A 15,076-nucleotide genomic window follows, 5' to 3' on the forward strand; every position below is an offset into this window, starting at 1 on the left:
ACAAATCTTAAAGTATTTTGAAAGTGTAAAAATTCTAGAGAACCAGATTGTACACTTAAACTTCACAGGATTTATATCAAATGGGTTTATCTTAGAAAGCAGTAGATACTTGGTTGGTGTTTCTTGGAGTGGAAAGCTTGGAAGCATCTGTGGGAGAAATAGTACAAGTAGTACAAAAATATACAGGAAGTTTTATTAATTGATCTTTAAGGAACATATAGCATAGGATTTTATTTTGCTCTGCAGCTAGCATAACAGAACTCAGGAGGAGCAAAAAATAAACAGTTCTGGGTACTGTTCATTTTACACTGAAATGGAAGCTAGTTTAAAGGTAGTCAGTCATGGTCAGGAGAGGGAACATATATTCACCCTTCTCTTCTTTGCCTGCCCACAGATTACTTATATTTTTTTGTTTTCTTCCCCATGGATATTTAGCATCATGGACACAGACCTCTATGATGAGTTTGGGAATTATATTGGACCAGAGCTAGATTCTGATGAAGATGATGATGAATTGGGTAGAGAAGCCAAAGATCTTGATGAGGTAAGACTACTTTAAAATAAAGTTTTACCCACCCCCGCTCCCCCTTTTATTTGGAGGATATGAAATTTTGTGTCACTGAGAATAATAGCTGGCATTTACATATACCTTTAAGGTTAGCAAAGCACTTTATCAATATTATCTTATTTTATCCTCACAACGCCTCTGAGAGGTAGGTGCTATTGCCATCTCCATTTTACAGTTGCGGAAACTGAGGTAAGCAAGTCACATGATTTACCCAGAGTCACACAGCTTAGCGTGTGAGGTGCTAGTGTCTTAGTGTTTGAACTCAGGTCTTCCTGACTCCAGGAATAGTGTTTTATTCTCTGTGCCACTTAACTGCCAGAATAGAGAATGTGAAGTACTTTATTTTATTCTTTCCTCTAACCTTTTCAGGATTTTTGATGGAAATTTTTCAGGAGGTGTGATATTTTGAAATTTTATTTATCTTTTTCAGATTTGTTATTTATTTATTTTTAATGTTCCTTCTTTTTCAAATTTTGAGTTCCAAATTCTTTTTCTCCCTCCCATCCCCTCTCCTACCCACTGAGAAGGCAAGTAATATATCAGTTATATATATGAAATCATGCAAAAGATTTCCATACTAGCCATATTAAAAATAAGAGAGAGAAAAATTTTAAAGTGAGAAAATCATACTTCAGTTTGTACCCAGAGTTGATCATTTCTCTCTCTTTGGAGGTGGATGGCATTTTTTTCCATTATTAGTCCCTTGGAATTGTCCTGGATCATTGTATTGATCAGAATAGCCAAGTCTTTCATAGTTGATCATCATTGCAACATTTCTGTTACTGTGCACAATAATCTCCCAGTCTTCAAACTTCATTTTATATCAATTCATATAGATCTTGCCATGTTTTTCTGAAACCACTCCATCATTTCTCATAGCACAATAGCACTTCATCACAATCATATGTTACAGCTTGTTCAGCCGTTCCCTAATTAATGAGCATCTCTGCTATAAATATTTTTGTACATATACATCCTTTTCCTTTTTCCTTTTTTTATTAAATTATTTTATTTGTTTTCAGTGTTTTACAATCACTTTCATATATCTTAAATTTTTTTCCCCTCCTTACCCCCCCCCCACTCCCTCCTTGAAACAGCATGCAGTCTTATATAGGTTCTACACATACATTCCTATTAAATACATTTTCACCTCAGTCATGTTGCATAGAAGAATTAAAATGAATGGGAGAAAGCATAAAACAAAACATAATACAAAGGAAAATGGTCTTCTTCATTCTGCGATCCACTTCCATGGTTCTTTCTCTGCATGTGGAAGGCATTTTACCTCAGGAGTCCATTAGGAGATTTTTTTAGGTCCTTGCATTGCTGTGAAGGGCTAAGTCTACCAGAAAAATGCCTCACACACTGTGGTTATTGCTGTGTACAAAGTTCTCCTGGTTCTACTCCTTTCACTCAGCATCAGTTCATATAAGTCTTTCCAGGCCTCTCTGATGTCTTCATGTTCATCATATCTCATAGCACAATAGTATTCCATTCCATTCATATGCCACAACTTGTTCAGTCATTCCCCAATTGATGGGCATTCTCTCAATTTCCAGTTCTTGACCACCACAAAGAGAGCTGCTATAAATATTTTTTGTACACGTGGGATTCTTTCCCATTTCTATGATCTCTTGGGGATACAGTCCTAAAAGCGATATTGCTGGGTCAAAGGGTATGCACATTTTTGTAACCCTTTGGGCATAGTTCCAAATTGCTCTCCAGAATGGTAGGATCAGCTTAGCTCCACCAACAATGAATTAGTGTTCCAACTCTTCCACATCTTCTCCCAACATTTATCATTTTCCCATTTTGTCATATTAATCAATCTGATAGGTGTGATGTGGTACCTCAGAGTTGTTTTGATTTGCATGTGTCTAATCAATAGGGATTTAGAGCATTTTTTCATACGACTATAGATAGCTTTAATTTCTTCCTCTGAAAACTGCCTGTTCATATCCTTTGACCATTTATCAATTGGGAAATGACTTGTATTCTTGTACATTTGACTCAGTTCTTTATATATTTTAGAAATGAGGCCTTTATCACAGACACTAGTTGCAAAAATTCTTTCCCAGTTTTCTGTTTCCTTCCTAATCTTGGTTGCATTAGGTTTGTTTGTGCAAAAATTTTTCAATTTAATGTAGTCAAAATTATCCATTTTGCACTTTGTAATGTTCTGTATCTTGTTTGATCAAAAATTTCTCCATTGTTCATAAATCTGACAAATACACTATTCCTTGCTCCCCTAATTTGTTTATAGTATCAATCTTTATACCTAGATCATGTACCCATTTGGACTTTATTCTTGTGTACGGTGTCAGACACTAGTCTATGCCCAGTTTCCGCCACACTGTTATCCAGTTTTCCCAGCAATTTTTGTTAAACAGTGAGTTCTTATCCCAGAAGCTGGGGGTCCTTGGGTTTATCAAACAGTAGATTGCTGTATTCATTGCCTGCTGTGTCTTGAGTACCTAACCTATTCCACTGCTCTGCCCTTCTGTTTCTTAGGCAGTACCAAATGGTTTTGATGATTGCTGCTTTATAATACAATTTGAGATCTGGTAGCACCAGGCCACCTTCCCTAGCTTTTCTTTTCATTAGTTCCCTTGATATTCTGGACCTTTTGTTCTTCCAGATGAATTTTGATATTATTTTTTCTAGCTCTAGAAAATAATTATCTGGTAGTTTGATTGGTATGGCACTAAGTAAGTAAATTTAAGTAGATTTGCCATTTTTATTATTTTAGCTTGGGCTGCCCACGAGCAACTGATGTTTTTCCACTTACTTAGATCTGACTTTATTTGTGTGAAAAGCGTTTTGTAATTGTGTTCATATTGTCCCTGGGTTTGTTTTGGCAGGTAGACTCCCAGGTATTTTATAGTGTCTACCCTTGCTTTAAATGGGATTCTCTTTCTATCTCTTGCTGTTGGACTTTGTTAGTAATATATAGAAATGCAAATGATTTATGTGGATTTATTTTGTAACCTGCAACTTTGCCAAAGTTGTTTATTGTTTCAAGTAGTTTTTTACTTGATTCTCTGGGATTCTCTAAGTATATCATCATATCGTCCACAAAGCCTTTTCCTTTCTCTTTTACCTCTTTGGAGTACAGATCTAGTGGTGGCATTGTTCAATCAAAAGATATGGACAATTTTATCACCCTTTGGACATAGTTTCAAATTGTTCTCCAGAATGGTTGGAACTGTAACAGCAGTACATTAGTGTACCTATTTTCCCCCATCCCCTCCAGAATTTATCATTTTTGATAGATGTGAGGTGGGACTTCAGAGTTATTTTCATTTGTATTTCTGTAATCAGTAGTAACAGAGCATTTTTTTTATATGAATGTAGATAGCTTTGATTTCTTCGGAAAACTTCCTGTCATCTCTTTTGACCATTTATCAATTTGAGAATGTCTCTTGTTTTTGTAACTTTGACTCTTTCTACGTATTTGAGAAATGAGGCCTTTATTAGAGAAACTTGCTGTAAAATTTTTTGATATTATTTCATTGTTGTACCTTTTAGCAAAATGTAGTTTTCCTGATTATCTCCTTTAATTAGGTCTATTTTTGCTTTTACTTTGTCTGAGATCATGATTGCTGTCCCTGTGTTGCTGTTTTTTTTCTTTCAGCAGAAGCATATTAGATTCTGTGCCAGCCTTTCTTTTATTTTAACTCTGTGTGTGTCATTCTGTTTCCAGTGTGTCTCTTGTAAACAGCATGTTGTTGGTTTCTGATTTCTAATCCATTTTGTTATTTGCTTCTGTTTCATGGATGAGCTCATCTAGTTCACATTTTCTTCTATCTTTTTCTTTCTTTTGACTTTGTTTTATTGTTTCTTTATTTCTCATTAAGTCAATAACTTCCATTTGTTCGATTTTATTTATTTATTTATTTTTTTGATTTTAATTTTTAAGGAATTATTTTCTTTAGTGAGATTTTGTACCCCTTTTTCAATTTGGTCAGTTCTTTTTTTTAAGTAGTATTTTTTTTCCCAATTACATGTCAAGACAGTTTTTAGCATTTATTCTCACAAGATTTTGAGTTCCATATTTTTCTCCCTCCTTCCATTTGTTTAATTTCAAATTCTATCTGCATTGATTTTGTTTTTGCAAAAGCTTTTCAATTTTATGTACTAAAAATTTCCATTTTATTGTTTATTATCATCTCTCTTCTTTGGTAAAAAATTCTTAACCTGAGGTCTATTAACTTATTTTCTAAAATATTAAAATTTTGGTTTAAAAAAAGTTTAATTGGCTTACTTTTTACATTTTATTTTAAGATATCTTGAGAATGTAGGGTCTGGAGGCTTTACAAGAATTCCAAGGAAGTCCATGCCTCAAAAAACGGTTAGGAATCCCTGCCATATCTATAGTTGTGAGAGATAACTCCTTCCCTTCTCCTTGAATTTATGATATAGTCTTTTATATTTATTTAGGTTGTTTCATTTGGAGTTTGTGGTGTGAGATTTTAGTCTAAACCTAATTTCTACCACACTGCTTTCCAGTTTTCCCAACAGTTTTTATTGCATATTAAGTTTTTACTAGAGTAATTGGTGCCCCTTGAATTTATTGAACACCAAGCCTAATCCCTTCAAACACTTGAAGATAGCTATCATATTCCCCCTGAGTTTTCTTTTCTTCAGGCTAAATATCCTCAGTTCCTTCATCCTCTCCTCATATGACATGTACTCAAGCCTTTTCATGATCCTTGTTGCCTTCCCCAGAATGCTTTCTAGAGCATCAGTGTCCTTCTGAACACCTTCCTCCTCCCCCATTCTTTGTAGAGGTGGCAACCACGGAGATAGAGAACTGTAGTACTACATATATCTTTTATTTGTTGGTTATTTTTGCAGATTTTTTTTTGTTCTCATTATTATAAGAATGGATCTTTGGAAAGAGTAAGGAGACAGACAGACGTTATGGAAATGTAGGTGATGTAAAAACCAAAATATCAATACAGGTTTTTTACTTAAAAAAAAGATCAATGTTCTTAAACTGTGATGCCTAGAACTGAACATATATTTAGGAAAAGAAGACTGCCAAGCTGGGTATGGAAATAATAAAGTATAAAGTTAGCTTGGAGTCCCATACTTAACTTGAGGGGCGATTCTTCCAGGTGTTAGTGCCCCCCCAAAGACGACTTTGCATTTGTTTTATATATATTTTTACTTATCTGTTTACAGCTTTTGGGATACACCTAGTAGAATATAAATTCCTTGAAGGCAGCAACTGGTTTATTTTTGCCTTTGTATCTCTAACAGTAAGCATAGTGTGCAAGAGTGAACCCTGTTCACTCTGTATGTGGTCTGAACCAGAGTTGAGGACAAGAAGTCAGTAATGTCCTTCTTCTGAAAGCAAGCTGTGCCTCTGTTAAGTCTGCTTAATAGCCTTTTTGGCTACCAAACACACTGGTCACTCTCACTGAGCTTGTAGTCTACAAATATCACCTACATATTTTTTTCAGAGAAACTTTCTCTCCGACTTCAACTTCTTTCTCTTCCCATGTTGTACCTTTGAAGTCCAATATAAGATCTGGTAAAATAGAAAAAACACAACTAGGGTCAGAGGCCCTGAGTTCAAATCCTGCCTCTTATATTATCTGTATCACTTTGGTCATGTCACTTAAGTTCTCTGGACCTGTATAAAATGAGGGGGTTGAAAGAGACCTGTATGACCTCTGAGGTACCTTCCAGCTCTTGAATGATAATCCTTTGTTTTAGTGAATTCTGTAGTATTATATTCAGCCCAGTGCTCTAGTTTGTCAAGATCTTTCCAGATCCCTTAGACTCTGTCATCCAGTGTGTTAGCTATAGATTTGATGAGCACATCATTTAAGCCTTTTTCTCAGGCACTTATAAAAATGTTAAATAGTATGGGGCCAAGCAAGATTCCCAGGGCTCTCCACTGGAGACCTCATGCCAACGTAACCTTGAACCATTGAGTCTGGACCTTCAACTAGTTCTAAATCCATCTTTATTATTGTTTAGTGTCGAAGAAAAAATACTAGTATTTTGGGTTTTAGGCCCACGTAATCTTTAAAATAAAAAGAGAAAAAAAATCCACAAAACCAATCAAAAAATGAAAAAAAGTTTGAAACTATAACCCAAGCAATTTCTAACTTAGAGAGAGATATATCCAACCTGCTATTTTCCCCATTTAGATTTCACCCCATTAGAAGAATGAACTTTCTAACAGAGGTATTGAGAAATATAATGGACTGCCTCATGTAGTGAAGTGAGCTGCCTCTCATTGGAAATATTCAGGTAGAAGCTGGATAACCATTTATCCAGGATATTCTTTTCTTCTTGAAATTCAGATTCCTTTTCCATACTCAGCTTGAGTGACAGTTCTTCCAGGTGTTAGCACCCTCCCAAAAATGACTTTCTATTTATATTATGCATATATTTACTTATCTGTTTACAGGTTTTGGGATACACCTAGTAGAATATAAATTCCTTGAAAACAGCAACTGGCTTATTTTTGCCCTTGTATCTCCAGCATTAATGTTGTAGAGGGAGTTTCCATGTTGAGTGGGTGATTGGATTAAATAACTTCTAAGGTTTGTCTGCTTAAGACTTTATGTGAAAATCATCCTGGTCCAGTTAGTGAGAATTTATTGTGCTTAATTATGTATATTTGTTACAAGATGTTTGTTTTTCTTTTCCTTTTTTGCCGTGAGAGGGAGGGATATGAGGAAGATCGCAAAGAAAGAAGAGAGGATCTTTGGAGCATTTTTTTTTTTAAATGGAGCAGAAAGAAGGCCAGACAAGCAGCACAGCATTGAAAGATACAGATTGATCTTACTATATCCTTAAAAAGAAAAGCAATACATAATAGCTACAGTTTGGTATACGATGCTTTTTTTCTGCTCTCTTTCTTTGTGTACGTTTGTATGTACATGGGTATCTAGGTGGCACAGCGGATAGAGTGCTGGGCCTAGAATCAAGAAGACTCATCTTCCTGAGTTCACATCTAGCTTTGGATACTTAGTGACTGGGGCAAGTCACTTATCCCTGTTTGCCTCAGTTTCCTTAAAATGAAAATGAAATGAGCTAGAGAAGGAAATGGCCAACCACTGTAGTATCTTTGCCAAGAAAACCCCAAATGGACCCACGAAGAGTTAGACACAATGGAAATGACTGAGCTACAACAAATGTGTGTGTATATAAAGTATACAAATGCCCATTCTTTTTTGGTATTTGTTAAATTCAGAATAAAAAGAAAAGAAAAGTCAGTCAAATAGCATTATTAAGCACTTGCTATGAGCCAGGCACTGTGCTGAGTACTGGGGCTACAAAGAAAGGCAAAAACAGTTCCTGTCCTCAAGGAGCTCGCTTTCTAATAGGGGAGACAAATGTGAAAATAGCTTGTATATATGAGATATGTACAGAGATGAAAGCACTAGCAGCTTAGAACCAGAAAGGCCTCTGGCAAGTCTTGAAGAACACTGTGGAAGCGAAGAGACAGAGGTGAGGAGTGAGAGCATTTGAGGCATGGGGGGCCAGGCAGGGCAAAGGCCCCAAGATGGGAGCAGCCGTGTGGGATGCAAAGAACACACAGTGGCCAGTGGGGCTGTATGAAAGGTAAAAAGGGGGCAGGTTTAAAGACTGCCAAACATAGTTTATATTTAGTCCTAGTCATAAGAAGAAGTGATTGGAGTTTATTTAGTAGGTGGTGAGGCACTGACTGGTGAGACTTCTACTTTAGGAAATGCTTCCTGCAGGGAGGATGGATTGGAGTGGGGAAAGACTTGAGACAGGGAGACCAACTAGAAGGCTATCGTCATAGTCCAAGCAAGGGGTGCTGAAGGTCTGAGCAAAAGGGGTGGTCTTGTGAGCAGAGAGAATGGTATATGAGAGATTTTGTGTAGATAGGCAAGATAAGATTTGGCAGTAGATTGGCTATGGTGAGGTGAGTGAGAGTGAGTTGAAGTTGACATCAGGGCTGTGAACCCTGGATGACTGGGAGGTTGGTGATGCCTTCAACAGTAATAGTTCAGAAGAGTGGAGGGTTTAGAGGGAAACTAGAGTTGTTCCAAACCTGTACTTTTGTTTCCTGTGTTGTGGGTGCCAGGTAGGAATTTAGGATAGATAGTCTTACCAGTAGGTACAAAGACTTCAACAACCCATCCATAGTCCCAGAAATTTAGAAATAGTAAATAATGTCTTGTGAGATCCCCATAATGCTACTGATTGTCAATAGGACATGTACTGTGGATTGTTTTTCCATGAGTATTTTCTGTTTCTTTCTCTCTTTCATCGAGTCATTCCCTCTTGTGACCAATAATAGACATTGTTGATACCTATCTGATTAGGGTTAAGCAGGTGTTCTTGCTATGGAATCTCTTTTCTCTCTTTGTGTAGCTAACTGACTCTCATAGGGTGTGAAACTGCCACACTGGCTTCATTAGGACCCTTACCTAACCAGCTGAGCTAACCAGCCCAGACTCTCACTACGAGTAATAAAGGGAATGAAATCAGTGTTTTTCTAAGTAAAAAATGTATCTTCCCTTATTTATTACTCATCCTTATTGAATCAAAAGTGCTGGCCATTTTAGTCTCATTCCCTCTTGTTTTCAGATGGATGATGATGACGATGATGACGACATAGGAGACCATGATGATGATCACCCTGGGATGGAGGTGGTCTTGCATGAGGACAAGAAATACTACCCAACTGCTGAGGAGGTCTATGGCCCCGAGGTGGAGACGATTGTGCAGGAGGAGGACACTCAACCCCTCACGGGTAAGTCACTGTGGTCCTGGTCTGCTTTAGTGGAGAGTCTTGGGCTTGGTGACCAAGGGACCTGGGCTTCAAATCTCCCCCGCCCCCAACACTTACTGGCATGCTCACTTAAACTCTCTGAATATTACCTTTCTTATTTGTAAAGTGACAATAATAACACCAGCAGCATATGTGTCAGAGGGACTGTTTTAAGAATCAGATGCATCCATTTCCTTTCCTCTTATTTCTTAACTCTGTATTTTGACTTGCAATCTCATCGTTCAGCCAGACCCTCTCTTCAGTTACTAATGTCCAAATCTAGTGACCTTTTCTCTTTTATGTTCAAGTTCTTTTGGTTGGTTGCTCATTTTTTGAGTCAATTTCTTGAGTTTGAACTTTATGTTAAATTTAGACTTTGCTCAGTCTATGGGGAAAGGAGGCTGGGTGGTGTCCTGACCTTCAGACTTTTTTTGCGCTGCTGTTTTCACAGGTGGTTCTGGGGGCTTTCACAGCTAGTTTTTGGTGCTTCCAAGGTGGTGTGATCTGAGGAGAGGTGTTGTCACTGCTTTCCTGTTCTGTCCTCTAGTCCTTACCCAGGAAGGACTCTTGCTCCAGTGCAACCACCAGAGCCTCTGCTGCCTTGAAACTTCTTCACAGCCTGGCCTTGAAAACGCTACCCTAAACTGAGTAATAGGCAGTGGAGCCGCCAAACAAACAGTGCCTGGTCCTGCACCCGGTGCTAACACAGGGGTCCCCTGTAATCTCTTTCTGACCAGTTGTTCAATCCCCTTAGTTAGTCTGAGAACTCTCAGAACTGCTGCTGCTGCTTTTGCAGCTACCTCCAAGGCCCAGGCTGGTGCAGCTGCTGCCTATACTCAGGACCAGCCCTCTCCCCAGTGTCACAAATGTCTCCTTCTGACCTCCTAAGTTGTCTTGGCTAGGAAAATGTCTCACCCTGACCTGTTGTTGGATGTGGTGCTCCAGAATTCAATTTGATCCATTATTCTAAATTTGTTTGGAGGGAATTGTTGGAAGAGTTCTGCTGGATTGCTTCTTCTACTTAGCCGCCTTGTTTCCACCTCCTCTCCAGTGGCTTTTTCTTAATTGTCATCCTTCTTGACCTCTCTGCAGCCTTTGATGCTGTCTGTCATTTCTTCTCCTTGATACCCTCTTCTCATTAACTTTTTGGGATACATATCTCTTGGTTTTCCTCCTAACCTATCTGACTGCTCTTTCTCAATCTTCTCTGTTATATCTTTATTTAGATCATACTTGCTAACTGTGGGTGTCCTGAGCCCTCTTTTCTCTTCCCACTACACTATTTTGCTGGGTGATCTCACCAACTCCCATGGATTCAATTATCAGAATCTCTATGCTGCTGATTTTCTGATATACTTCTCCAGCCCTAATCTCTGCTGACCTCCAGCCTTGCACCTCCACCTGCCTTTTGGACTTATATCCCATAGACATATTACACTCAGCAACTCCAAAACTGAATTCACTATCTTTCCCCCAAAACCTTCCCTTCTTCTGAACTTCTGTATTTACTGTTGAGGGTATCACCATTCTCCTTGTTACTCAGGCTTATAACCTAGATGTCCTCAACTCCTCTCTCTCTCACCTCTTATATCCATTGTTGCCAAGATCTGTAGTATCTCATATATGACCCCCTTCTCTCCTGACACTGCCACCACCCTGGTGGAGGCCTTCGTTACTTGGAGTCTGAACTGTTGCAGTAACCTCCTGGTTGGTCTCTGCTTCTTCCCACTTAAATCCATCTTCCACTGATCAGATTGATTTTCCTAAAACTCAGACCTCACCATGTTACCTCCTTACTTAGGACACTCTGCTGGCTCCCCATCACCTCCAGGATCAAATGTAAAATGTCCTCTTTGGCATTCAAAGCTTTTTGAATGCTCTCCCCCTCCCCCCACTCCCAGCTCTGGCTATCTCTCATGCCTGGAATGCACCCACTCATCTCTGCCATCTGACTTCCCTGGCCTCCTTCAAGTCCCTGCTAAAATCCCACCTTGTACAGGAAGACTTTCCCATTGTCCTTTAATGGTGCTGCCTTCCTTCTGTTGATTATCAAGCTGTCCATAGCTTGTTTGCACATGACTGTGCGTGTTGTCTCTCCCCTTGGACTGTGAGCTCCTTGAGAACAGGGCCAGTCTTTTACCTTTTACCTTTCTCTTTATCCCCAGTGCTTTAGCACAATGCCTGACACACAGTAAATGCTTATTTCTTGACTAAAGTCACATGCCACTCAGTATAAGTTAACATACTTGTAACTAAGAACAAGAGCAAGTGCCTATTAATAAAATAAATAGAAGTAAGTGAGATTTCTCAGGGAAGATTGACTGGGAAAAATGATTTTTGATTTATTAACATTTAATCAGATTATTTGCTTGGGAAAAGGGCAGTGTTATCCAACTGTCTTTAGGGGAGCACAGTGTGAGGTTTCCTTTGTCCTCACTGGTTGATACTTAAGAGGTAAATACTCTGTTCTTGAGGAAAACTGAAGCTGGCTCTGTCTATTAGGCTACTCTGCCTCTCCTTCCATTGTCTTCATCCCTAAAACAATTTTTATGTCCTTGAAGACTGTTGAGAGTCTTCCCCTTAGCCTTTTCTTTTCCAAGTCAGACTTTTACCTTTTACCTTTAACTTTTTCTGCTCTGTGATTTTAATCACTTTTTGTTACTCTCCTCTGAGCAGGAAAGCACTTGGAAGTAGTGACAGTCTCACAATCCACATGGTAACCTTTTAACATTTTGTGGTTATGATCCCTTAGCCTCAGCTCCTATAACCTCTAACTATATTCTACTCCAGTCATCTGGGCAGCTAGGTGGTGCAGTGGATAGAGCACCAGTGCAGGAGTCAGGAGAATCTGAGTTCAAATCTCACCTCAGACACTTGATACTCACTAGCTGTGTGACCTTGGGCAAGTTACTTAACCCCAAGTGCCTCATCCTGGGTCATCTCTAGTCATCCTGATGAATATCTGGTCACTGGATTCAGATGGCTCTGGAGGAGAAGTGAGGCTGGTGACCTGTACAGCTCTCCCTCACTCAAAACAAAGTCAAGTGCAAGTCATGTCATCATTTCTCTGATGGCATGGTCTTCCGTAACGAAGGACGAACACACATTCCAGTAATCTCCCAGGATAGCTACATCTTTGACTTCATAATTCTTGGAAGTCTCAAGATCATGAACTCTGAAATTCTCTCTCTAGCCAGAATTTCCTGTCCTGCTCCTGCTGCATCTGCCCCCCCACCAGGAATGGGCTTTTCTTTTCTCTCCCAGCCCATTGCTTCTCATCAGTTGACTGAAATCAAGACAGCTTCTGTGTCCTTTTTCTCTTTCTCTAAAGATGGTCTAAAGACCATCAGTGTGGTCTCTCCATCCTGTTCACTTATCCCATTCTAAAAAATGCCATGATTTAGATCAGAATTCCTTGTGTATTCATCTTACCTCCCCTGCACAATCTTGTGCTCTCTGAGTTCAGTGGCTGTTATTTTATTTACTTTGTATGGTTCCTTGCAAATGTTCCCTAGTAGAGCAGGGTAAGGTAGGGCTTAGAGAGCTGGCCTCAGCCAGAGGGATGATCTGGGTTCAAGCCTTACATCAGACATTGATTGGTTGTGTGACCCCCTTTCACCTCTCTCAGATGAGAAGTTACAGAGCAGGTGTGGATCTGCCTCTGCTGGTGGGGGGAGTTCCTCACCCAGAGGCTCCTGCCCTCATGAAATCACAGGTCTAAGCAGCCCAAAAGTCAAGGTGACCCTCTGCTCTTCCTGTGGGTGAATGAATCACTCCTCTGTAGGAATGATTCTCTAGAGCAGGAGAGTGTCACTTTTTGATCTTTATTGTGTCAGGACCCCTCTGACAGCAGTTTGGTGAAGCCTAGGGACCTCTTCTTAGATTAAAGTTTTTAAATGCCTAAGATAAAATAATAGAGTTACAGAGAAAACCAATTATAGTAAAATACAGTTAACAAAATATTTTTAAAATGTTTGTGGATCCCAGGTCCTAAGAATTCTTACCCTAAAGTATAAAATATATTGGAGTAGGTGGTGCGGTGGATAGAATGTTTAGCTTAAATTAAGGAAGACCTCAGCTCAAATCTAGCCTCAGACACTTACTAGCTATGTGACTGGGCAAATCACTTAATCCCATTTGCCTCAGTTGTAAAATGGGGATAATAATAGCACCTACTTCCCAGGGCTATTGCGAGGAACTGGCACATAGTAAACACTAAATAAATGTTAGCTATTGGTATTAATTCATATATAGGAACAGAAGTGTATATTTATTTGTGCCTGAACATGAGCCATATTTCTTATATTTCTTCCTTAGAGCCAATTATCAAGCCAGTAAAAACCAAGAAATTCTCTCTTATGGAGCAGACATTACCTGTCACTGTGTATGAGATGGAGTAAGTAGCAAAGTTTTCACCTCCTTTACTAAAACAGCTTGGAAATAGTCTCTTATCTAGGTAGTAGTGTGCTATGTTGGTGGGTTGTGAGAGCAAAATTTCTTCTTGACCAAAGTTTTGGGCTGTCAGCTAGGAGATCTAACTCTGGCTAAGTGTATACTGGTTGATCTGCAGTTTCCATGTCTTTAGCCTTTTGTTTGGTGGTAGCATAAGTGACCTTTTGAAACAGAATGAAATGCTGTTAATTTTTGATGTTGTGTTAAGTAACATGATTGTCAGGATCCCAGCAACAGCCTTATTTTTGATTAATAAGGCAGATAAACATTTTTCAAACACATTTCACCCTTTACTTGGAATGAGGGGAGCACCAGATGATGGAAATATGTTCAGAAACACTGGGCCTAACCACAGATTATATGCTGCTTTTGAATATACTTTCTTTGTGAAATGTACTTGATGCTATACTTGAATTGCACTGATATTCTCATTGCTCAAATATTTTTAGAACTTCTTTAGAGTTACCTTCAGAGACCATGTCACTTTTTTTAAAAAACAAATTTCTATTGAAGTTTTTTATGAAATTTTCACTTGTATTCTCCTTCCCAGATAAGCATCCCATATTACAAAAGACATTTTTAAAGAAAAAAGAAGAAAAAAAATCAGCAAAGCTGATTAAACCATCAAAAAAAATCCAAAAATAAATGTGGTGCTCTATACCCATAGGCCTTCTAGCTCTGCAAAGGAGTCGGGGAGGTGGCTCCTTCTGTATCTTCTTTGGAGCCATTCTTGTTCTTAGCGATTTTGCAACATTCACTTTGGATTGTTTTGTGGGTTTCCTGCATCACAGTTCTTCAATATCTTCATTGATGGTTAATTTTCATTCTTGAAGGCTGATTTTAATTTCTGAAAATATTCAAAAGCACTTGCAGCTGCAATGTGATATAAAGAGCCAGTCTCAGGGTCTGTAGGATACAAGTTCAGGTCCTTCCTCTGATCCATACTGATTTTGTGGCCCTAAATAAGTTACTTAACTTCCCAGGGCTCCAGGCTGCTCTGTAAGACCATTAAGTTGCACTATTGCCCTTCCCTACTGGTTGAGTGAGTTAATGACTAAACATTCTCTCCTCTGACCAAATCCAAGATTCAGTTTTCTGGAGCCTAGGCTGGTGATCAAACTGCTTTGCACCATTCTGGGTCACAAATGAGTTATAATTATGAAGTAGAGACCAGTTTTCTTGTGCAACTTGTGACCTAGGTCTGATGGTAATTCCAGATGATAAGTTCCAAAGAAGATTTCCATTGGAATAGCTCTTTCACTTCTTAAGATGACTGCTTTGAAGTTGGC

General features: G+C 38.8%; 1 protein-coding gene across 1 annotated transcript in view; it reads left to right on the forward strand.

Moving 5' to 3' along the window:
- Positions 1-15,076, forward strand: part of EFTUD2 (elongation factor Tu GTP binding domain containing 2) — a 49,569-nt gene that overhangs the window by 1,831 nt on the left and 32,662 nt on the right. Inside the window, exons 2-4 of the mRNA XM_072645995.1 lie at positions 436-544; positions 9,152-9,317; positions 13,653-13,731. Of these exons, the coding sequence (XP_072502096.1) occupies positions 440-544; positions 9,152-9,317; positions 13,653-13,731 (350 nt within the window). The 5' untranslated portion in view covers positions 436-439. The remainder of the gene's footprint in view (positions 1-435; positions 545-9,151; positions 9,318-13,652; positions 13,732-15,076) is intronic.

This window comes from Notamacropus eugenii, chromosome 2 (assembly GCF_028372415.1).
Source record: "Notamacropus eugenii isolate mMacEug1 chromosome 2, mMacEug1.pri_v2, whole genome shotgun sequence".
NCBI classification, from domain to species: Eukaryota; Metazoa; Chordata; class Mammalia; order Diprotodontia; family Macropodidae; genus Notamacropus; species Notamacropus eugenii.